Source organism: Carlito syrichta, unplaced genomic scaffold, assembly GCF_000164805.1.
Source record: "Carlito syrichta isolate Samal-C Ts95f unplaced genomic scaffold, Tarsius_syrichta-2.0.1 Scaffold315561, whole genome shotgun sequence".
Lineage (NCBI taxonomy): Eukaryota > Metazoa > Chordata > Mammalia > Primates > Tarsiidae > Carlito > Carlito syrichta.
In genome coordinates, this window is record NW_007259657.1 from 423,375 (window position 1) to 448,959 (window position 25,585).

At 46.0% G+C, this 25,585-nt stretch overlaps 1 protein-coding gene across 8 annotated transcripts in view; it reads left to right on the forward strand.

Annotated features, from left to right (window-relative positions):
* Nucleotides 1-7,608: 7,608 nt before the first annotated feature.
* The window catches only part of ATXN3 (ataxin 3), a 29,864-nt gene continuing 11,887 nt past the window's right edge, over nt 7,609-25,585 (forward strand). For 2 of the 8 annotated variants that reach the window (XM_008072950.1, XM_008072953.1), the window contains exons 1-8: nt 7,609-7,696; nt 11,439-11,603; nt 12,111-12,155; nt 13,477-13,562; nt 15,073-15,139; nt 18,460-18,547; nt 23,338-23,470; nt 24,099-24,265. In XM_008072950.1, coding sequence (XP_008071141.1) covers nt 7,673-7,696; nt 11,439-11,603; nt 12,111-12,155; nt 13,477-13,562; nt 15,073-15,139; nt 18,460-18,547; nt 23,338-23,470; nt 24,099-24,265 — 775 coding nt within the window. In that variant the 5' untranslated portion in view covers nt 7,609-7,672. The remainder of the gene's footprint in view (nt 7,697-11,438; nt 11,604-12,110; nt 12,156-13,476; nt 13,563-15,072; nt 15,140-18,459; nt 18,548-23,337; nt 23,471-24,098; nt 24,266-25,585) is intronic. The other 6 variants (XM_021706424.1, XM_008072951.2, XR_002481265.1 and 3 more) reach the window with 5 other exon arrangements.

A 25,585-nucleotide genomic window follows, 5' to 3' on the forward strand; every position in this document is an offset into this window, starting at 1 on the left:
TTACATGTTTGATGGCGGTCATGGCCTCACAGGTGCACACATGCCATCTGTTACATGTGTGATGGCGGTTACGGCCTCAGGTGTACACATGCCATCTGTTATATGTGTGATGGCAGACATGGCGTCACAGGTGCACACATGTCATCTATTACATGTATTATGTGTTAGGATTTTTCAAGTTGTAAACTGTCCCACTTCTTTGTTCTTCATGGACTTCAAAACCTCGTAAGAGCCGGATTAACCTTGTTCACAGTTTTTTAAAAAATACAAGAGTATACCATGAAAGCCACACTCTGAACAGAACTGTAAATGTACAAAGTAGTGTTAACTGAGGGCATAGTGCTGTGTGGCAGTTCTCCAAGACTTAACCTGCATAATTGAAACTTTCTGCTCATTGATTTGCAACTATCTGTTCCCCCGCCCCTCACCCGTGTTGCCACCATTCAACTCTGATTCTATGTGGGACCATTTAGACACCTCAGAACTGCACGGGATCATGCAGGATTTGTCCTGTGACTGGCTCATTTCATCTGGTATAATGTCTTCAAAGCTCATCCGTGTTGCATATGACAGGATCTTTTGCCTTTTCAAGGCTGAATAATATTTCATTATATGCATGTATGTACATATAATATATACACATTATCATTCATACCTTGATGGACATTAAGATTACTTCTATGTCTTGGCTATTGTTAAGAGTGGTACAGTGAATGTGGGGCTTCCTGTATCTCTTTGAAATCCTGATTTCAATTATTTTGGATTAATACTCAGAAGTGGGATTGCTGAATCATATGGTAGTTCTATTTTTAATTTTTTGAAGTTTTTAAAATAACCATCTGAAGAGATATGAGTTGATATATTATTGTGGTTCAAATTGCATACTTCAAAGTTGTACAGATATAGTGTACCTCAATAGTTATACCTCAATAAAGCTGTAATAACTGAAAAACAGTAATACCTTTTTTTTTTTTTTTTTTTTTGAGTTGGAGTCTCACTCTGTTGCCCAGACTGGAGTGCAGCGGCTGCTCCTGGCCACCACAGCCTCGACCTGCTGGGCTCCGGCAATCCTTCCGCCTCAGCCTTCCAAGTAGCTGGAACTACAGGCATATGCTACCGCGCCCGGCTAATTTTTTTATTTATTATAGAGATGAGGTCTCGCCAAGTTGCCCAGGCAGGTCTCGAACCTGCGGGCTCAGGCAATCCACTCACCTCAGCCTCTCAAAGTGTGGGATTACAGGCTGAGCCACCGAGCCCAGCAAAGTAATACCTTTTAACATACTAGTTACTGGGAGAATTCTACAGCCAACACCAAGCATGGACAACATAGCAAGACCCCCATCTCTAAAATTTTTTTTTTTCTAATTAGCCAAACAGAACCAGGTGTGGTGGCTCATGCCTGTAATTCCAGCACTTTGGGAGGCAGGCGTGAGAGGATTGCCTGAACCCATGGTTTTGAGAGCAGCCTGGGCAACATGCAAGACCTTGTCTCTACAATAAGTCAAAAAATTAGCTGGGCATGGTGGCACAGTACCTGTGGTTCCAGCTACTTGGAAGGCTGAGGAGGAAGGATTGCTTGAGGTCAAGGCTGTGGTGGCTGTGAGCATGCCACTGCATACCAGCCTGGACGACAAAGTGAGACTCTGACTCAAGAAATAATAATTAGCCAAACATGATGACATGGGCACCCGTAGTCCTGCTTTGGGAGACTGAAGTGGGAGGATCACTAGAGGCTAGGAGTTTGAGGCTGCGATGAGCTATGATCACACTACTGCACTCCACCCTGGGTGACAGAATGAGAATTCCATCTCTTAAAAAAAAAAAAAGTGAAAGCAACACCAGAGAAGTAAATAAAATATCAATACATGAAGGCAGATTGACAAAAAAAATAAGTAATCAAATGTTAGGATAATATTTTTTAGAAAGAACAAAAATAGCACTGATCAGCAACATTAAGTTTTATTTATTTTGTTCTTTGGTTTTATTGCCACCACTAGTACACTAGTACCCCCAAATCGTTAGACCTGGGGAGTTTCAACACAATGCTATTGTGTATATTTTGCATGAACTATAAATTGCTAATGCTAAGATTTATACAAGTAAATTGGATTCTCTCTTAATTCCATTGTCCATTTAAAAAAATATACTGTCAAGTTCAACTACCTCTTCTTGGAAGCCAAATTTTATCAATCTGTTTTAGGTAAGACTGAATTTAGAAATTTACAATGGAACAGTACTTCCTAGTTATTGATTCATGTGGGAACCAGGACAGTTAAATTAACACATTATACATTTTAAAATGTGAAACATTTGATGTTTGTTTTTACCATTTGATTTTTGGTAACAAAATTAATACCAGTTTGAATTTAAAAGATACAGTGTTCAAGAAGATGGAAATATCTTTGTGCAGTCTCAATTGTTAACATACGGTTTCAGTGAAGTAGATTAAAGTTGAGTTGTCCAAGGTGACATAGGAAGCCTAATGGAAGTGCATCTGTATGATCTGTCTCCAGGAACTCACCTGATAAGCTCAATCACTTCACTCTCTCTTCTACTGGATTACTATACTTTTTTGTGCCAGAAGCAATTTGTGCCTGTATTCACCGCTGTGTACCAACTCTTGACCTAAAGATCAAGGCTCCTCTGACCCTCAAGAGCTGATAGTTCAGTAGTGTAGAAAGTACTGAATCCAGTTGGTATAAAGAGGGATTTAATATAGGGATAGTCATAGGCTGGGCGCGGTGGCTCAAACCTATAATCCCAGCACTTTGGGAGGCTGAGGTGAGAGGATTGCCTGAGCCCGTGGGTTCAAGATCAGCCTGGGCAACATGGTGAGACCTCGTTGCTACAATAAATAAAAAAATTAAGCCAGGCTCGGTGGCTCAGCCTGTAATCATGCGCCTTTGTGAGGCTGAGGTGAGTGGATTGCCTGAGCCCGTGGGTTCGAGACCTGCCTGGGCAGCGAGACCTCATCTCTACAATAAGTCAAAAAATCAGCCGGGCGTGGTAGTGCATGTCTATAATTTCGGCTACTTGGAAGGCTGAGGCAGAAGGATCGCCGGAGCCCAGCAAGTCGAGGCTGAGGTGGCCTGGAGTGGCCACTGCACTCCAGTCTGGGTGACAGAGTGAGACCCCAACTCAAAAAAAAAAAATTAGCTGGGTGTGGTAGCGCACACCTGTGGTTCTGGCTACTTGGAAAGCTGAGGTGGAAGGATCGCCAGAGCCCAGCAAGTCGACGCTGGGGTGGCTGTGAGTGTGCCACTCCAAATATATGTATGTATATATTTGGATAGGCAAGGTATAGTGGTGACACAAAGCACTTCTCAGTGAACTTTCCAGAAATCAAGGGAGGAACCTGGTGTGACTGGAGCAGAGGGAATTCAAGGAGAAAAAGTGGGACAGGTGGTTGCTCAGGTCACAAAGAGCTTTTTAAGCCATCAACAGGAAGGCCATGGGAAGCACTGAAGCATTTTAAAAGAAAGATTTATGTAATTATTTAAGCATCCTTCCCAGCATAAACCTTGAAGAAGGGACAGTTTATCTTTTTCTGGTTTTTTGAGTTGAAGTCTCACTCTGTCACCCAGACTGGAGAGCCACCGCAGCCTCGACCTGCTGGGCTCCGGCGATCCTTCCGCCTCAGCCTTCCAAGTAGCTGGAACTACAGGCGCGCGCTACCACGCCCAGCTAATTTTTGACTTATTGTAGAGATGAGGTCTCACCAAGTTGCCCAGGCGGGTCTCTCCCAAAGTGCTGGGATTACAGCCTGAGCCACCAAGCCCGGCTTACCTTTTTCATGGTTACAGTCCAATGCCTGATGCACAGTAAGACCCCCATTTGTTAAATGAAAGAAAAACTGGAAACATTGCACTTTTGAGAGATCATGGACACACCACGAGTTAGACGTATTAGGACTGGAATCACAAGATGGATTCAGAGATTCTCGGACTTGAACTAATGAAGACGAGCAAGAGAGTCAGGTGTGGCCCCCATGCATCTGAGGACCGATGGAGGTGCTGTGGCCTGAGTGTCTCCCTCCAAAACTCGGAGTTCAAAACCTAATCCCCAGTGTGTTGATGTATTAAGAGGGGGGGCCGTGGGGAGGTAACCAGGTCATGAGGGCAGAGGCCTCGAGAATGAATCAGTGCCTTCATAAGACAGACCTGAGGAAGCCTTTCTTTTTTGAGTCAGAGTCTCACTCTGTTGGCCCAGGCTAGAGTGCAGTGGCACACTCACAGCCACCACCTCAACCTCCTGGGCTCAGGCAATCCTTCCACCTCAGCCTTCTAAGGAGGTGAAACTACACGTGTGTACTACCACACCCAGCTTTTTTTTTTTTTTTTTTTTTTTTTGAGTCAGAGTCTCACTCTGTTGCCCAGTCTGGAGTGCAGTGGCACGCTCATGGCCACCACAGCCTCGACCTGCTGGGCTCAAGCGATCCTTCCGCCTCAGTCTTCCACAAAGCTGGAACGACGGGTGTGCGCCACCACACCTGGCTGATTGTTTTATTTATTGTAGAGATGAAATCTTTACAAGTTGCCCAGGCTGGTCTCAAACCAGTAGAAACTGCTGGAGCCTCGATCTTGGACTTCTCAGCTTCCAGAACTGTGAGCAAGAAATCTGTTTATAAATACATCTCAGACACTACCTAGTAAACACTGTAATAAGTATTGAAAAACAAAACGGGTGGGGATGTGGGATTGACAGTAGTGGAAATCTGCTTAGGGAAGGGGGGACACACCTCATCAACAAGGATACCTGCACAATGAATATTTGTATACCTAACCCTGAATTATACCTTACAATTTTAAAATAAAAAAATTTTAAATTAAACAACAAAAAAAACCAAACAAGATAAACAAACAAAAAATCACCCAGCTTAAGGTATTCTGTTACTGTAGCCTTAACAGACTAAGACGTCTGGCTTCATTAATTTGGAAGACATCAGCTACAACTTAAAAAAAAATAGAAAAAGTGGTTTGCCGTTTTTTTCATCTCGTGAGACTATGATTTATTTCACTGGTTAGGTCGAAGTTCCATAAGAGTAAGGCCCTCCCCAGCACAGGACGGTGGATTGTGCACACAGATGTTTCATTAGTGGCCACCATCTCCTCTCCTAGAGCTCCTGGTCCTCACAGCAGTCTCCATCCCTCGCCTCTCACCGCACCCCTGCTCCACTGAACCTGCACTCTTCAAGTCACCAGTGGACTTCTGTGAGTTGTAATGTCACTTGACTTGTTTGCAGCCAACTGGCCTCTCCTGAAACTTCCCCTTCCCGGAGGCCACAGTGTGACCACATGCCTTTCCTCCCTCCTCGGCCACTTCTCCTCTGCCCTTGGGGCACAGTTCCAAATCCTCATCTCCCTAAGAGGATTTTATTCTCACCTAAGGTTTCAATTACCCTTTTCATGCTAACAGTTCCCTGTCCCACAGCCCAAACCAGCCTCCTGAATTCCAGCTTGATAGCCAACCATTACTCAACATGATTACTTGACTGTCTCATAGATATTTCGAATTCAGTTTCTCCAGAATGTTAACTCATTGTTTTCTCTTCCCAAAACCTCACTCCTCCCGTGTTTCTGACCTCAATGATGTCTCTCTGACCATAGTGGCTGCCTAGGGCAGAAAACCTCAAGTTGTCCCTCACATTTTTTTTTTTTTTTTTTTTTTGAGTCAGAGTCTCACTTTGTCACCCAGGCTGGAGTGCAGTAACAGGATGCTTCTGGGTTCAAGTGGTCCTCCCACCTCAGCCTCCTGAGTAGCTGGGACTATAGGCACCACCAAGCCTGGCTAATTTTTTTTCATTAAATAGTCGATTTTTATTGTAGTAAAAATACATCATACAATTTATCACCATAACCATTTTTATGTCTTCATTTTATTTTATTTTATTGTATTTTAAAGATGTGGGGTACAATTCAGGATTAGGTATACAAATGGTTATTGCACAGGTAAAGTTTGGGTCTCCCTTTGGTCTCCACTTTGCCTGGTTTGAGATCAGGTACACTTATTGATGTTATGTGCCCCCCCCCCCCGCCACCACAGTGTCCTGCTACTGCCAATCTCTTCTTATAATATGGTAAATGTTCAGGGTCTGCTTATGAGTGAGGACATGTAGTACCAGTCATTTGTTTCTGTGCTGTGATAGATTATTGAATATATAGACTCTAAATCCATCCAAGTTGCTGCCAAGTCCTAATTATTTTTTTATTTTTATTTTTTAGTAGAGACAAGGTCTAGTTATGTTGTCTAGGCTGGTCTTGCACTCCTGAAGCAATCCTCCCGTCTCTGCCTCTCAAAGTGCCGGAATTATAGGTGCGATTCACTGTGCCTGGCCATCCCTCACACTTTTGTCTCCTTCCCAGTCTGTTACCAAGATGTCTTGAGTCTCTGCACTTCCTAATTATCTCTCAGAGCAGTCTATCTAGCTTCAAGTCACTACCCTAATCCAAACCACCACCATCTCTCCCAAGACGCCTTCCAGCAACTGCTGTCAACCTGCTCCATCTTTCTAAAATGCAAGTCTGACAGTGTCCTTTTTTGAAAATCTTTAGATAGCACCCCGTTGCCTTTAAAAAGAACACCTCCAGCCGGGTGCAGTGGCTCACGCCTATAATCTTACAACTTTGGGTGCCTTTGATGAGAGGATTGCCTGAGCTCATAGGTTCGAGGCCAGCCTGGACAACTTGGCAAGACCTCATCTCTACAATAAATCAAAAGATGAGCCAGCCGTGATGGTGTGTGCCTTTAGTTCCAGCTACTTGGAAGGCTGACGCGGAAGGATTACCTGAGCCCAGCAGGTCGAGGCTGCGGTGACCATGAGCGTGCCACTGCACTCTAGCCTGGGCGACAGAGTGAGACTCCAACTCAATACAATAAAAAATAAAAAATTAAATTAAAAAAAAGGACACGTCAGCCTGGTTCCAAGGACAAAATCTGCCCCATCCTTCAACAAGCCCCTCCCCTTTGGACTTCTTACTTCCCCAATTGACACTTCCTCTTCAGGGCTGGAACACCTCCACTGCTGACAAGCTTTCTGGATCTGAGTCCTGGCAAGGGGTTTACAATCTGACCTTGGACGTTGTGCTCTTATTAACCTCTCTGTGCCTCAGTTTCCTCATGTGTGTAATAAGGCTGGTATCAACACTTACATCACCGGTTGCTGTATTAAATTCATTATTCTATGCACAGCACTTAGAAGAGTGCCTAGCCTATAGGAAGCCCTATGTAAATACAAACTATCATTTTTACACAAGTGCTATGTTTAGAGGGAATGCAATGGTGCCTTTTTTTTTTCCTGCAAATAATCATATGCAGACGTGATCAGTAGAAAGTACAAAGTAAAGTGGAAAACAAGAACACAGACCCGAGGTGAGTGGTCCAGACCCCAGGCAACCAGAGAATCCACAGAAATGGGTAGGAAGCGGAGGTCCTCCGGACGGCAGGTGGCGCCGTAGCACCCTATACGGCCGGATAACAAACTGGGAGGACGCACTACCAAGGTCACGCCCCAGCGTTCACGCGCTCTTCGCGTCACATGACTCTAATCCTCGTGGTGATTGGCCAGCGCGAGACACGTGGGCTGTGGTGCGGCGGGGTGGACCAGAGAGTGGGCTGGGAGTGGGGCCCGAGGGGGCGGTTCGGAGCGGGGGCCGTTGACTCCAGACAAACGAACATGGAGTCCATCTTTCACGAGAAAGTGAGTGTCCGCGTGCGATGGGGGCTGCCCAAGACAGGGGCGGGTGTGCGGTATAGTTTCACCGCCTCCCCTGGGGCCGGGCGGGGCCCGCGTCGCCCCCGTCCCGCCACCCCGCGCCCAGGGCGACGCTCCATCCGCAGCCCGCGGTGGGAGCCTCGCGGACTCCCGCAACCCCCGTGCGCTGTCTAGGGTCGGGTGAGCCTCGAGGACGCCCCACTGCCCCCACGCTCTGCCCTAGTTCCAGGGAGCCTCGCGGGTGTCCCACTACCCCCACGCCCTATCCCGGATCGGAGGAGCCTCGAGGACTCCCCACTTCCCGTACGCCCCGCTCGGGGGTTGGGGGAGCCTCGTGGACGTCCCACTACCCACACGCCCTGCCAGGGTCGGGGGACCTGGGAACGGTGGCGCGCGTGGCCGGATCTGCGGGTCCCGCCAGTCCGCAGCCCTTCCGGAGTTCCTCCGCCCCTGCCTCCTTCCCTCCACCCGTTCGCCCATGGAATGCCGCCCCGGTCCCTCCAGCCTCACCCCGCAGGATTGACTTCTCCGGCTGCGGCTCTTGGGCTGTGTGTTGGAACCTCCCACACTCGATCCTTGGAGTCCTACTCAGTCAATTCTGTGTCCCGCACTCGGGACGCCGAGTGGGGAGCGCCGTGCGCCCCAACAGGGAAGTCGCCGCCAAAGTTTTTACCGTGAGGTGTTTAGGGGGTTCTTCTGGTTCTCTGGGCTTTCCGGGGTAGGGGCCAGCTTTAATTTTAGGTATTGGGGTGGACTAGAACGACTTTGTCGTGGTCAGCCTGTTGTCACCTTGATTCCTCCTGACCTTGCACTTCAAGACGCCGTTTGTGGCAGGTACCATTGTCAGGCTATTTAGGTGTGAGTGGGACCTTCCTAGGACGACTCTAGTTCCGATATCTTGTTTTGTGACTGTTATGGGAGGTTTGGGGAGGGTTTCTGGTGAGCATGTTACTTAGGAGTGAAGTAATTTGTTTTAGTAAGTACTTTTGAATGATCATTTATCCTAGATTTAAAAATGCACACGTGCAACAATTAGATAAAGCATTCATCAGAGGCAAAAGAGGCATGGTATAAATGTGTTGCCTGCTGCTAAACAAATTGTTAGGTGGAATGCTTTTCCTTATAGAAACTATTTCAGGTTGGGAGGGGTGGCTCGCACTTGTAATCCCAGCACTTTGGGAGGCCAGGGTGGGAGGATTGCTTGAGCATAGGAGTTTGAGACCAGCCTGATGATACAGTGAGCCATCATTTCTGCAAAAAATTAAAACAGCTGGGCTGGAAGCTGAGGTGAAAGAATCGCCTGAGCCCAGGAGGTGAAGCTGCAGTGGGCCATGATCCTGCCACTGCACTGCTTCCTGGGGACAGTGAGACCCTAACTTAAAAATAACATAAAATAAAAGACAGGCTGGACTCGGTAGCTCAACCTGTAATCCTAGCACTTTGGGAGGCCGAGTCAAGTGGATTGCCTGAGCCCACGAATTCGAGACCAACTTGGACAACTTGGTGAAACCTTGTCTCTACAATAAAATAAAAAATAGCCATGGCATGGTAGTGCGCCTGTAGTTCTGGCTACTTGGAGGGCTGAGGCAGAAGGGTTGCTGGAGCCCAGCAGGCCCACGCACTCCAACGTACCACTGCACTCCAGCCTGGGTGATGGAGTGAGACTCCAACTCAAAAAAGAAAAAAACCACCATTTCAGAATCTTTTGGAACTGGAGCAGACTGATTTTTGAGTGGAGGAGGAAGATATAGTGGCATAATTATCACTCATCTTTTGATTGACATGATTTATGAATCATAGAGGAGCGATTTGGTTGCTTGGCTGAGGAGGGGTGAGAAGTTGTACATGTGCATGTTTTTACTGTCTTCAGTGGCTTTGGTATGGGACCATGTTCAGCATGGGAAACTGTTACCACTCCATGTCACTTCATGAGAATGATGCTTGTGTCTGCTCCTCCTTGGTGGGAGAGCCCCAAAGGAGATGAGAAGCACTGCTGGGTTGGCCGAGTGCTCCCTGCTGGCCTGTTTCTGAGAGCACTCCTAGGCTCATCCCTGGTGTCTGTTGTAGCGAACAGTGTCTGTGGGAATTTGAGCAAGTTTCCAACTGGTCCTAAGAGACTGGGGAGGAGGTGGCCCCTGTTGTGGTTATCAAGTATCTTAGTAGAGCTCAGTTCACTTTTCCTCTGAGCCCAGTACATGGAGTCTGGACCTGAAGTCTTGGGGTCTCAGTACCACTGGACCTGGCCGCTAGCAAAGTGAACTTTTACTCTACTTTGGTCAAGGGTTGATGGAAAGAGATGACTGGAATGGGGCAGGCAGGAAAATGTATCATCTTAGGCCATCAGACAGTCTTTCTGGTCTGGGTAAGTCTGACCTATGTAGTGACCTAAGTGATTTTTAAATTTGAACTATACTATTTGTCCTTTCCTTCCTTAAATAGTGTTAGAAGTAGAGAAGTTGATGTTTCCTTCAGCAACAGTTTTACTTTGACAAGATTTAATTTCAAGTGCTTAGTTTTTATAATTTAAAGCTACATTTTGTGGAGAGAATTTTGATTACCTGTTTGCATGTCACATTTCTCTGTATAATACTGAGTGTGGTGACCATACCTCACAGATCCCACACTGAGACTTGTAGCTTGACGGCAGGACAGCGGTTAGTTACAACAGTGCCCAGAAAGCCCAAGTCTGGTGGTTGTGCTGGACAGCTCTTGGTGTGTGGAGTGGTCATATCTCAGCAGAGGCTTCTGCTTGGTGTGTGGACATTAAATGTAACACAGAGGTGCACGCCTGTAACACTGCAGCTCTGTGAGTACTCAGAGTGAACACATGAGTTACCCGTGTCCCGTGAGCCCCTCATGCCCTCTTCTAGCTCACATCCGAGGTCACCATGCTGCAGAACCCTAACACCATGGATTTGCTTTGCCTTTTCTGAACTTTTGTGAGTGGAGTCATACACTGTACCCTTGGAGTCTTCCTCTTTTGTGTAATGTTTTTTGAGAGATCTGTCCATGTTGTTCCAGGCAACTGTGGTTAATTTCTTCTCATTGTGACAGAGCGTTTCCTGGTGAATACAACATGATTTCCATTCTACTGTGATCTGAACTGTCCATCTCAATAGCTTCCATTTTAGGACTGTTGCAAGTCATGCTTCTGTGAGCATCACTCTGCAGGACTTTGATGGATATCTATTATGTCATCGTGTGCCTGGTTGTGGAGTTGCTGGATTGTGGGGTGTGTTTGTGTTGAGTTGTGCTTTTGTGAATGTTCCTCTATGGGACTTTAAGGCACATCTGTTCAAGTCCAGTCTGGGCAATGTAGTGAGACCCCACTTTTAAAATAAATGAATGTTCTTGGGATCAAAAGTCTCTTTTATCAATCTCCAAAGATAAATTTATCTTAGGTACTGAAGACGAGGGAGGCTGTTTTATACAGTGGTTTTTTAGTAAGATATAAAAGTTGATGTCATTGATAGATGATAATGTTTGTATAAAGTGAATAATTCTTACGTTTTTCACCCAATATCCAAGAAATCGTAGTTTCATTGATGGTAGAATTGTGCAGTAAATGTTGACAGATAGAAATGCGTGAACCTGCGCTCATCATGTTTTGTCTCAAGCGAGGGGGGTGCGCTTTGGCTGTTCACGAGCTGCTGCTGGAGTCTGCTGGGGAAGGTGCTGTGCAGTCTGTCCTGTGACTCACCCGTGAATTTCCCTTTGGGCTGGTCAGCAAGAAGGCTCGCTGTGCGCGCAGCACTGCCTGAACAACCTGCTGCAGGGGGAGTACTTCAGCCCCGTGGAGCTGTCCTCCATCGCACACCAGCTGGACGAGGAGGAGCGGATGAGGATGGCGGAGGGGGGTGTAACCAGCGAAGACTACCGGACGTTTCTGCAGGTGTTGACTTTAAACTCAGTCTGCTTCCTAAAATGCGGGTACTGCCTAGAAAAGGAGGAGCCATTCTGCCCACAAGGATCTGACTGATTAACTGTAACTCTGTTCTTGACCTTGTAAGTGGGACTACACCCTAAGCTGGGCATGGTGGCACGTGCCTGTAGCCCCAGAACTTTGGGAGGCTGAATTAGGAGGATCACTTGAGCCCAGGTGTTCAAGACCAGCTTGGGCAACAAGGCAAAACTTTATCTCCAAAAAAAATTAGCTGGGCGTAGTGGCACCTGCCTGTGGTCCCAGTTACTCGGCAGGCTGAGGTGGGAGGATTGCCTGAGCACAGGCAATTGAGGCTGTGGTGACCTGTGATCGTGCCACTGCCCTCCATCCTGGGCAACCAAGGACAGAGTGGGACCTCGATTCAAAAATAAAAATAAATTTTTAAAATTTGCACACCAATAACAGATTTTCCTTCTCCTTCCTTCCCCCTCTTCGACTACCTATCAAAATGAACAGCAGCCTTCTGGAAATATGGATGACAGTGGCTTTTTCTCTATTCAGGTGAGTAGTCATGGGCATGCACTATGCGTGGCTTATGTCCCAGAAGTGGTTTATCAGTCTTTTGTAATACTGTAGGGATATGGCCTGCAGAAGCTCTTCCAGTAGATAGTATCTGCAGAGATTAAGATTGCACTGTAGAACACTAGATGTTTATGTAGACAGACGTGAAAATTAGGTTGTAGGACCTTCATTTTAGAGCAGGGCTTTTAAAAGTTACTTTTTGAGAGAGATTATTTAATTTGCCTCTGGATGCTAATAATCATAATTCTAATAAGTCACAGTGCTTCAAACTTACTTTCTCTTGGGTAAGTTGAGAAAGTGCAATACCTGGCCATGCTCCTTTTCAGTCAGCCTACCAGGAATGGATTTCTTTATTGTGGTCTGTGACTTCTGATTTTTTTTTTTTTTAAATCACTTGGCTTCCTTTGAATTCTGCAGCATATACACACTTGTGAGATCCCTTTATCATTCTGACTGTGGGTCGTACCCAGAGTCCTCTCAGAAGCCCTCCCGAAGGGCCTGCTCTGCACACACCTTTGTTGCTACTTTCCTATGCTGCCTTCCTGATCTCTGTACCCACTGGCGTTCCCATCAGCACTGTGCTATCATCCTCAGCGGGTCATGGCTGCTGCAGGGTTCCACTTCCTGCTGGTGTCCCTTTACCCCCAGCTGCACTCCCTACACTGCGCTCACCTTGTCTGTTCCAGGACCTGCTTCCCTTGCTTCTTGTTGGCTTCTTGTTGGCCGCCCTGCTTGGAGGGTAGAGAGTGAGTCTTCAGAAAGTTCCCTTTTTCTCAGACAACTTGAAACAATCTGTGCATTTTTAGAAATTTCCCTGTTTTCTCTGAAGTAATCAGGCTTGTCTTTTGGTTTTTTCCTACAAATTAAAAACCTGTGACTGTAATAGACATCTAGGGTCTCTGATGCCCCAGAGGACTCATCTAATAGACACAAGATTTCCGACGCTGCAGTTAGTGAGTTGGATGTGACTTTTCTAAAGCAGCCAGACTATCAGATTTGTGAGTGGACTGGCTTTAAGGACAGCACCTGCTGGATACCGTATCCATCTAGATTTTTGAGGCAGTTTTATCTAGGAATTGTATGGCTCTATTGAACATCTCAGGAATCTAATACACAAAGCACTCTCATAATAAATGTGTGTGCTATTCAGTGATCTGTCTGTACACACATGCTTTTTAAGACCATACCCTTTAGTGAAGTTTACATGTGAAGTACAATTGTTTACATGACTACCATGACTACTTACTTAAAATTGGAATTGACTGGTTTAGCACATGAAAAGTTGCTATCTTTTTAACAGGTGATAAGCAATGCCTTGAAAGTTTGGGGCTTAGAACTCATCCTCTTCAACAGTCCAGAGTATCAGAGGCTCAGGATCAATCCTATGTAAGATTGTATTTTGCATTTCCTATGTTTCCTTTCCTAAATTTAAGTTTTACTTTTTTTTTCCTCACTGAAAAAGCAAAGGCAAATGATTTTTAAAGTTATAATTTCTTAAGATAAATATGTCTTAAATACTTTTATTTTGTTGTTCCCTGTTTTGTTCCCTCAGACTTTCTATTTCACCTTTTTTGATGTCTGTGAGCACATGCCTGAGTCTTCTGACACCCTGGTGTCTGTGGCATAGGATGGACCCTCACATGGCACAGGGCTTACCCTCTGTCTGTGGCACAGGGTTGAGCATCACATGGCACAGGGCTGACCCTCTGTGGCAGGGCTGAGCCTCGCGTGACACAGGGCTGACCCTCTGTGGAACCAGCTGACCCTTGCGTGGCACAGGACTGACCCTCAAATGCCACAGGGCTGACCCTCTGACTGTGGCACAGGGTTGACCCTGTCTGCAGCATAGGACTGACCCTCATGTGGCACAGGGCTGACCCCTGTCTGTGGTGCAGGGCTGACCCCTGTCTGTGGCTTCAGGTTGACCCTCGTGTGGCACAGGGCTGACCTTCACATGGCACAGGGGTGACCCCTGTCTGTAGCATAGGGTTGACCCTCATGTGTCACAGGGCTGACCCTCATGTGGCCCAGGGCTGATCCCTGTCTGCAGCATAGGGCTGACCCTTGTGTGGCACAGGGCTGACCCCTATCTGTGGCATAGGGCTGAACATCACGTGGCACAGGACTGACCCTCTGTCTGTGGCACAGGACTGACCCTCTGTCTGTGACACAGGGCTGACCCTCTGTGGTATCAGGCTGACCCTTGCATGGTGCAGGACTGACCCTGTCTGCAGCATAGGGTTGACCCTTGTGTAGCACAGGGCCAACCTTCATGTGCCACAGGGCTGACCTCTGTCTGCAGCATAGGGCTGACCCTCCTGTGGCACAGGGCTGACCCCTGTTGGGGCATAGGGTTGACCCTCATGTGGTACATGACTGACCCTCGTGTGGCACAGGGCTGACCCCTGTCTGTGACATAGGGCTGACCCTCGTGTGGCACAGGGCTGACCTTCTGTCCGTGGCACCGGACTGACCCCGTCTGTGGCACTGGGCTGACCCTCTGTCTTTGGCACGTGGCTGACACTTATGTGGCACAGGGCTGACCCTTTGTTTGTGGCACCAGGCTGACCCTTGTATGGCACAGGGCAGACCATCTTTGGCACCAGGCTGACCCTCATGTGGCACAGGGCTGACCTTCTGTCTATAGCATTGAGCTGACCCTTGTGTGGTGCAGGGCTGACCCTCACATGGCACATGAGGCCACCATTTGCCACGGCATCACCAGCTATTGCAGAGAGGCTCGTGCAGTTGTGTCATTTAAGGAAAAAAACAGTGATACTTAACTGAAAACATAATCTTAAATGATCACAAATTTTATATAATGTGTGCTAGTAGACAAATGAATATGAACTCAATATTTAAACTTAATATTGTCTTTGTGTTTTTTCTCTTCTAGAAATGAAAGATCATTTATATGCAATTATAAAGAGCACTGGTTTACAGTTAGAAAATTAGGAAAACAGGTAATATTTCTTATCTCTCTGTGTCTTTTTTTTTTTTTCATTTTGCACTCCATTTAAAACTAAAATGTTAGGGATTAGTTCCTTAAAATGAGGAAACCAACCAGCAATATGTGTGTGTGTGTGTGTGTGTGTCATGGTTTCAACCTTGATAGAAATTTCCCATTTAAAAAGATAATATCAGTTTCCATTGTAGATGTGTGACAACCATATATGATTGAACTATATAATAAGAAAAACTTCTATTTAAGACATTGCTGATGTAGTTACTTTTAAGTGGGTTTTTAGATGATGACTGTGTTCTGTCAGTTATTATTACATCTGTAGATATGTACTTAGCTCCTTACTGGCTCAAAGCCTGGAACAATGCCAGGCATGAGTGAAAGCACTCAGCTATATTGCTCCAGTAAGAGTGTTGACAGGATTCCGAGATGCCTTGTAATACATGCATCTACAGAGAGTCCTTCTGTTTAAGAAAATGGATCAGGTGTGGTGGTTCATGCCTGTAATCCTAGCACTTTGGGAGGCAGAGGTGAGAGGATTGCCTGAGTCCAGGGGTTTGAGACCAGCCTGAGCAACATGGCAATACCTTGTCTCTACAATAAACCAAAAAGTTAGCCGGGTGTGGTGGCACACACCTGTAGTTCCAGCTGCTTGAAAGACTGAGGTAGGAGGATCGTCTGGGCCCAGCAGTTCCAGGCTGTGATGACTGTGAGTGTGCCACTGCACTCCAGCCTGGGAGACAGAGTCCAACTTAGACTCAAAAAAAAAGAAAAGAAAAGAAAATATGGAGCATGTCTTGAAAAGCTTTTTAAAGAAACAGAATCATTGACAGTCCTTTTGATTGGAATTTTGAATCTTTGAAAGGGGATCATTGAAAACTGGCTAGAGCAATAAAAAGGAATGAATCACTGATACAGACAGCAACATGGATGAATCTCAAAATAACTAGGTTGAACGAAGAGGCCAGACACAGGATGCTGCATACTGCTTGGCTCCATTTACAAAAAGTCTAGAAAAATGCCACCTCATTGAGGTGACAGAGCAGGTCACCCAGAGGTTTCCTGGGGGATGAAACAGCAGGGAGGGGTGAGAGGGAGGGTCACTAAGGGGCAGGAGACCTGGCAGGATGTGTTCACTGAGTTGGGATGGTTTCAAGTGTAGAGTATACAGATGTCGAAATCTTTCAGAATGCAGTTTGTTGCTTGTCAGTTACACCTCAAAAAATCTGTTAAAAAAAATAAACAACTAGCAAAAATGACTAGGCATGGTGGCTCATGCCTATGATCCAAGCACTTTGAGAGACCAAGGCAAGAAGACTGCTTGCAGCCAGAGTTCAAGACCAGCCTGGGTAACATAGAGAGACCCTGTCTCTATAGCACATAAGCATTTAAAAACTTACCTGTTTTAATTTTGAGAGGTTTTAAAATTTTAGTTCTGCAAAATTGAATGTTTATTTTTGACAAATACAGAAAGAAATATTTGTCTACTTTATTTTGACAAATTTATATTTGAGCTACTTTATTTTTGATAATTACAGAAGATGACAAATTTTAGTTTATCTTTGGTTCTAGTTTTTATTTTTGTTTAAAATTGTCTCTTTCATTATGGACTCTGTCTGAGGTTCCTATGTAATGAAAGAGAAGGCTGAAAAACATTGCCAGCAATGTCAGAATCCAGGAAAAGTAGTTGTTCATGATGTTGACAGTAACGTTTTTTTTGGGTTTTTTTTGGTTTTTTTTTTTTGAGTAGGTGACTCTTGCCCAGGCCAGTCTCCTACTCCTAGGCTCAAGCAATCCTCCTGCCTCGGCCTCCCAAAGTGCTGGGATTGCAGGGTTGAGCCACTGTGCTCAGTTGACAGTAACTTTTGACACTTTGTGAGTTAAATTAGGATTCCTGTGAGGTAGTGATAAATGATGTTAATTATATGCAATGGTCATTTAGTGCTTTTTTTTAAAACTGAGTTGGTAATTATAAATTCTCTTTTTAGAATAACTAACTTCTAACTTTACCATAATTGGGAGTATTTTGACCAATTATCAGTAGTGGGGAAACTTTGTGTACTTGTCATTTTTCTTCTACATTGGTACAATAAATGTGATTGGAGTTGTCAGACTGGTGTTTTGTGTTTGTTTTTTGCATTTTTTTTTTGACTGGTACTTTGAAAAAAGATTTAGTTATACCTACTAATAAACTACTGTTAGTTTCTATTCTTTTGGTGGGGATTTAAAGTTTATGGCTTAAAGCAAACTTTTAGGGTTTTTTTGAGTTGGAGTCTCACTCTGTCGCCCAGACTGGAGTGCAATGGCACGCTCCTGGCCCCACAGCCTCGACCTGCTGGGGTCCAGCAATCCTTCTGCCTCAGCCTTTAAGTAGCCACAACTATAGGCGTGCGCTACCATGCCCAGCTAATTTTTGATTTACTGTAGAGATGAGGTCTCACCAAGTTGCCCCGGTGGGTCTCCAACCCACGGGCTCAGGCAATCCACTCACCTTGGCCTCCCAAAGTGCTGGGATTACAGGCTGAGCCACCGAACCCAGACTGTTTATTTGTTTTTGTTTTTTGAGTTGGAGTCTCACTCTGTTGTCCAGGCTGGAGTGCAGTGACACGCTCATAGCTACCACATCCTCAACCTGCTGGGCTCAGGCGATCGTTCTGCCTCAGCCTTCCAAGTAGTTGGAACTATAGGCATGTGCCACCAGGCCTGGCTGATTTTTGATTTATTGTAGAGATGAGGTCTCACCAGGTTGCCCAGGCTGGTCTCAAACTCCTAGACTCAAGCAATCCTCTTGCCTCAGCCTCCCAAAGTACTGGGATTACAGGCTTGAGCTCCTGTGCCTGCATTGTTTTAGTTTTTAAAAATTGTATTATTCCATTACTTTAGAAGAGCTCTTGTCTGGGCACAGTGGCTCATACCTATGATCCCAGCACTTTGGGAGGCCAAGGCGAGAGGGTTGTTTGGACCCAGGAGGAGTTCAAGTCAGCCTGGGCAACATAGCAAGATCTCATATGTACAAAAAAATTCAAAGAATTAGCCAGTCATGGTGGTATTTGCCTGCAGCCCCAGCTACTGGGGAGCCTGAGGCAGGAGGATCGCCTGAGTCCAGAAGGTTGAGACTACAGTGAGCCCTAATTATGCCACTGCAATCCAGCCCTGGTGATAGAGGGAGACCTTGACTCAAAAAAAGAGCTCTCAATTTGACATATTGGCAATGTTTTGGCAGTCTTACGAAGCTTAAACAGGTTATATCTATTCTTATATGTGAAACTTCCTTGTTACCTATGATGTGCACTAACTTAAGTATTGATAATTTTTTTCCAGTGGTTTAACTTGAATTCTCTCTTGACGGGTCCAGAATTAATATCAGATACATACCTTGCACTTTTCTTGGCGCAATTACAGCAGGAAGGTAAATAAACACTGACCGTTTTGTAATGTTATCTTTGAAGTCCCTCACCCTAGGTGCCTCTGGACATGAGTGTGAGCCCTGTGTCCTCTGTGGCAATGAGACAGTCTTGGACGCGAGGCCTCCGGTGGTGGCTGCTGCACTGTGCCCCCTCATCACCTGCCCGCAGCCCTCAAGACCAACTTTTTCTTCACCAGCACACCACAGGGCCAAGAGGGGGTGGGTGCTCACCTTGCTCCTCCTCACCCCCTCTTGTCCCCTGCCTGTGACTCCAGCGCCTCGACCCCATGCCCAGATTCTGAGCCACCTTTTACCCCTGACTCTGCATCTTCTCTCTGCTTCAGCTCCTCTCGTGGCTCTTAGAGATTTATGTTAGAGATTGATCCAGCCAGTACCCCTTGGCTTTCTCCTGCAGAAATCATTCATGCTCACCTTGCCTTTGCTAGTCATCGAGCCCCTTCAGATCTTAGTGACAAGCCTCCTTACTGTGACTGCCACCTCCTCTCTATCCCATGTGTTCTCCAGTGTGTTTAGTTCCAATAATCTGTAAGGCCCAGGAGCTCCCCTGTTGTCTGTCGTAATCACCTCAGTGTGGTCCCCCACATCTTTCCCCTTCTCTCCCTCCATGGTACTCTAACAACAGAAATCTCAGCTCTGGTTAATCCTGAATCTTGGCCTTGTGCATTCCTGTACCAGAGCAGCTGAACATGGCCAGAGAATAACAGTAACATGATGACTGGTTTAATTTTATTTATTTTTAGAGTCAAGGTCTTCCTCTGTCACCCAGGCTAGAGTGCAGTGGTGCAATCATAACTCACTGCAGCTGCAACTTCCTAGGCTCGGGCAGTCCTCCTGCCTTAGCCTCCTGAGTAGCTGAGTGTGCACTGCCACACAAAATGTTTTGTAGAGATGAGGGTCTCACTATGTTGCCCAGGCTGGTCTCAAACTCCTGCCTCAGCTTCCCAAAGTGTTGGGATTACAGGAGCCTGGCCTACTTTAAATGTATGATAATTGATGATCCCTGGCATTCCCACTGGGGTTTCTTAAACCCACTAACCTGCTCCAGGGTGATCATGTCACAACTCACTGCTCCAAACCCCCACACCCCCACACCTGGCTTGTGGCCTTTCTTTATTTTCTACAAGAACATAGGAGCAAGAAAAAGAGAACATCCAGATCTTTCTGCCAAAAAATCTGTCAGCTTACTTTTGTCTCTGTTAAGATGGATGCGGTGTCCTGCATCTACCACGAACAGCCCCTGCATGTATGCCTGGGGTCCTGACTCTTCCCCTCGAGATGCTCCTGCTCCTGTCCCTCCACTCTTTGTGATCAGTCCCCCTTTTTTTTGTGGCATTCCTGTCAGAGAAATACAAGGGGACCAAATAAAACCCGGAATTATCTTCTGGAGGGCAGCCCTTTGTGGTACAGGCTTTCCCTGCTGGTAAGTGTTCTAGGAACCCATCGACTCCATGTACCAGCTAGCATTGTGGTGAGAGGTTGTGTTTGGCTTCAGGGAATTTGTTTTGGAGATTTTTTTCAGCATGTTTGCCCATTTCACAATGGGTGATTTATGAGTGCACCTGCCCATAGCGTGCTGAGTGTTCAGTTCAGTCCCCCTCCCCCATTCACTCTGTCTCACCCCAAGTGACTTTTTTTGTTTCCCTGGATGAAAGTCCTCAGAGGGAAACATTTTGCTGATGTGGAAGAGGTGAAACAAAAAAACAACAGAAGCACTAAAAGGCGTCAACATTGACCAATTCAAAAACTATTGAGCAGTGTGGAAAAGGTGTCTCAAATGCATTGCATCAAATGGAGAGTACTTTGAAGGTGACTAAAGTTTAAGCATGTAAAAGTAAATATACATTTTTTATAAGTAAATTCTGTTTTTTGGGGATTTCCCCCCTTATGTAAGTACCATCTCCACTAGTTCAAAAGTAAGAGCCTCTCTCAACTCTGTGGGACTCCTGGCTGCCCTGTCTTTATTTTTCCCTTAGAATTGTCCCGAATGCACTTTTTCCTTTTCTTGAACTCTCTCTGTCATGCTGTTGTCACGAGTGCATCATGAAGAGCCTCTTGTGTCGTTGGCAACCTCTACCTTGCCAAAGCCAGCCCTCAGTCCCTAGGCTTCCCTTTGTCTGACTTCGCTGTATGGGAGGTTGTGGTGGATTATACCCTCTATGAAGCAGAACTTTCTTATTGAAAATTTCGAACATAGCTAAAAGTAAGGATAGTGTGGTTAGCCCTGTGCACCTTGCTCAGCATTGTCCTGCCTCCATCCTGTCTTATGTCTCTGCCGTCCCCTTCTCTCTTTCCCATCCACTGTGAAACAGACACGAGGCATCTTGTTTTCTATGGATTTTTCTATTAAAATCATGAAAGCAAGGGCTCTTTTTTAAATGTGTAGCTGCAATACTACAGTGACACCAAAATAAGTAATCACAGTGCTCTGATGACATCCAGCACCTGTCGGTGTTCAGCTCTGCAGTCTCAATTGTGGTCTCCGCTGTTTTGTGCAGTTTAATCTGGATTTAAATAAGCTTTGTGGACTGCACTGGATTGGTATCTCCCAGGTTTACCTGTAGGCTTTCTCTCCTCTTTACTTTTCTCCTTGATTTGCTTTTTTGGAAAAAAAAATGGTCCTTACTTTCTGGGTTTTGCTCATAGCTGTCCCTTTTTCCTCTGTCCTTGAACTTTGTAGACAGGTCCTTGAATCTAGACCTGTTGGAATTCAGGGTGACTTTGGGGTGAGGGTGACAGACTGCACAGATGGTGTGGTGCTTGATGCCTACTTCTCTCTCTAGTGTTAACCAGGCCTAGATCCCCTCATCATTAAAACTTGCAAAGCGACAGTGCAGGCCAGTGTTCTTTCCTTGATTAGCTGGAGTACTTCTACATAGATCAGCTTCTGCTCATTAGTCACCTGGTTACCCTGAAGTATAAGAAAAGCAGGATACATGTTCCTTTCTTGTTTTCATTTTTACTGGCGTATAATTGTGAACTAAACAGTTACAACAGAGTTCAGAGTTTTGGTCCCTGGTGGTTATTATTCATATTGATACTTAAACTATCTGTCCCTGGTCTCTGGTGTGACCGCTGTAGTCTGTTGGAGGTGTCTTTCCTATTGAACTCAATGCTACAGCTTGGTGCATGTCTCCGGCCCTGAACTTGGCCTCATTGTCCTGGGAATGGCGTTGGAGTCACAGTTGAGTCTGCTCATTTCTGCAGGGCTTGTGCTCCTGTTGTATTTCTGGTTCACAAGTGGGTTACAGTGTTTACACTTTGTTCTTATGCACTTATCTCTCCTTGACACCCAGAACCTGGCTTCTCACTCTGTCCTCCTGGAGACTGGCCCACCTTAGCCTCCCTCCGCCAGCCTCTGGATCTCTGCCTGCTTCTTTCAGATTCCTTGTGGCTCTTGCCCTTGCCAGTCCCTGGCTTTGCAGTGACCCAGAGTCCAAGTCTTGGACAACTTCTTGATTACTTTCCATCCCATTATTTTAAATACCATCTCTAGTGATTACACACCATCATTGTCAGCTCGACATCCACCCTAAGCACCGAGTGCCTGACTTTGACCTCATCAGTTAGACATCCTGAGAGCATTTCCAGTGGGTATGTCTGCAGGGGCTGGCCGTGTTTCCCACCACACGGGTCACCCCAGGTTTTCCGCGCCTTGTCTCAGGTTCCTATGTGTGGTGATGGCAGAGTAGCCTAGGTGCTGGTTAAGCAATGTAAGGTATGTTGTCACACCCTCCACCATGCAGGACACACCATACAGAGCAAACTCTGAAGTCTTGAGTAGAACTCACAATCTTTTCTATGCCTCCTGAGTAAGGCAGAGTATCTGTTCTCCATGATACTCTTCATGGAATACCATGGTGAGCGACTTACTTATTCTAGGATACGGAAGCAGTTGTACTGGCTGAAAATACGTTAAACCATCTGAACTCCGAATATACTTGTACTTGTAAAAAAAATGTTAAACGTACTGTTTTGAGTTTTTCCTTAATGGTCATGTTGATCTGTCGTTGTTCTGGAGGGATATCCAACAACAAACAACAACATCTAGGAAAAATGTGTGGTAGAAAAACATCAGTCAGACTGACTTAGGGACAGCCCTGTGTTCTGCTTATATGGAGCGTTCAGGTGGGGAAACCCAGGCTCCATGGAATCATACATAGTACCCATGTGATGGCTTTGGGATGCTGACGACACACTTGTCACTGTGGCCAGCTTGGGGTGCTGCTTACCAGCTCCCATTTCCAGTTTGATGTGGTGTCAGAATGTCAACATTGGCCAGTTGTTTCTCCCCATGTTCCCTGTGACTGCACATGCTGTCTGATTGTGTCCTCATAACCGTCCTATGCAGAGGGACCCGTGTCATCGATTAAGCAACCAAGGAAGCCGAGGCAGATGGGGAGGAGTTTGCAGAGACATACAGCTGGGTGACCAGGAATCCAGTTCCAGTCCCTTGCTTCTGCCTTTCCAGTGGCATTGGGTGGAGGTCTGCAAGCACTGTACCAGTGTGGCCCTTTACAGATGCTATTGCACTTCTCATAGTCACATGAGATGGCTATTCCCATTCTCAAGCGAAGAAAGGGAGCTTGGAGACTAAGGACTAAGCTTGTCCTAGGTCACTTTGCTCATAAGTGTAGAGGCATTATGGGAATCTAGGGCTTTCTGAACTCTCAGTGTGTATTTTTTTCCCATTAAACTGTGTTGCCTCTCTGTCTACTGGCATTTTATGGTCAAGTTTGAGCCTCTTAGAGTTTCCATTCCTTCTTGCATTCTAGGCTACTCCATATTTGTTGTTAAGGGCGACCTACCCGACTGTGAGGCCGACCAGCTCCTGCAGATGGTCAGGGTCCAGCAGATGCAGAGGCCAAAGCTCATTGGAGAGGAGCTGGCACAGCTGAAAGAGCAGAGGTAACCAGGCCACAGCAGGGAGCATTGAATGCTCATGCTCAAATTGAGTATGTGGAATAATACCGGCTACAACAGGGAGCACTTGGTGGGTCTTCTTCATGGGACTTGAATGCTCGTGCTCACGTCGAGTGTGGAATAATGCCGGACATGGCAGGGAGCACATGGTGGGGCTTCCTCGTGGGACTTGAACATTCATGCTCATGTCGTGTGTGTGGAATAGCGCCAGCTGTGGCAGAGAGCACATAGTGGGGCTTTCTTGCAGGACTTGAGTGCTTGTGCTCAGGTCGAGTATGTGAAGTAACGCCAGCCACAACAGGGAGCGCATGGTAGGACTTCCTTGTGGGACTTGAACACTCATGTTGACAGTGAACACGGGGACCTTGTATTGTCAGCTGCTCATTTTTAGTCATAGTTTAGTGAAGTTGATGGGTTCAAAGTTGAATCAACTCTTTGGATAACTTGAATATTACTTAGATTCAAATTACAGCACCATCTTTACATTACCATGCCTTACTTGCCAGAAAATATTTAGGTTTTGACTTACGTGATGTCTTTAGATTAACATGCCTTTATATTATGTTGACAAAGAAGACTGGTCACAGTCCTCATCAGTGCTTTTGTTCTTTAGAGTCCATAAGACAGACCTGGAACGTGTCTTTGGAGCAAATGAAGGCTCGGGCATGGCAGACCAAGATGAGGAGGACTTGCGGAGGGCTTTGGCACTGAGTCGCCAAGAAATGGACATGGAAGACGAGGAAGCGGATCTCCGCAGGGCCATTCAGCTGAGTATGCAAGGTGGGGACAGTCCCCTGGTACCTTATTTGCGATGAAGTGACTCTGACTGTTGTTAACTTTCCTGGACATTGATTAACTGCTCATAGCAGGTCTTTGACAATTACTGCAGAAACAAGTAGTACGCAGTCAGCTTTTCTTTTAAATTTCTTGTCGTGGCTGGGCGTGGTGGCTCATGCTTCTAATCCCAGCACTTTGGGAAGCAGAGGCGAGAGGATTGCCTGAGACCAGGGGTTCAAGACTAGCCTGGGCAACTTGGTGAGACCTTGTCTCTACAATTAATACTAAAAAAAAATTATCCAGGTTGGTGGTACGCACCTGTAGTTCCAGCTACTTGGAAGGCTGAGGCAGAAGGATTGTCTGAGCCCAGCAGGTCGAGTGAGCATGCCACTGCCTCTAGCTTGGGAGACAGTGAGACTCCAACTCATGCATACATACATATGTACATACATACATAAATTTGCTGTCATGGAAATCAGTTTTTACAACCTGTGTTACATCAGTACTAGTTATGTTTTTACTTCTGGTTGTTTTACTTGACTATAATACTGTACTGATACAATAGTAAATTGAGGTTGATCTTTGTGGGCATCAGTTGACCCTTGCCCAAACCAGCCGTTTCATAAACGTCTGTCATTGGACACAATGGAAGGGCTGGGCAGAAACTATCAGTTGGTTTTACAAAAATCCAGCACATGTTGACTGTGCAACTTAAGACCACTTCAGTAGGCCCACTTGTAGTGATCTAGGCCCCTCAGCAGAGAGGAGTGAAGACACGTCCCCTCGGAAACCTAGGCAGAGAGACTTGTTGAGACATAGCTCAAAGTGGCTCAGGTAAAATGATGACATGTTTTTTGTTTTTTGTTTTGAGTTGGAGTCTCACTCTGTCACCCAGACTGGAGTGCAGTGGCACACTTCTGGCCACCATAGCCTCAGCCTGCTGGGCTCCAGCGATCCTTCTGCCTCAGCCTTCCAAGTAGCTGGAACTACAGGCATGCACTACCATGCCTGGCTAATTTTTTGATTTATTGTAGAGATGAAGTCTCGCCCAGTTACCCAGGTGGATCTCGAACCCGCGGGCTCAGGCAATCCACTCACCTCAGCCTCCCAAAGCGCGGGATTATAGGCTGAGCCACCAAGCCCAGCTGACATGTTGTTTTTGTAGTTTTGTTTTTATCTAATTCATATGAATTTATGCTGTTTCTTATTGAAATTGTTTATCAGTTGAAATCCTTGAATATCTGAATGAAATTGAGATTTCTTTTTTGTTTTTTGAGTTGGAGTCTCACTCTGTCACCCAGACTGGAATGCAATGGCCGCTCC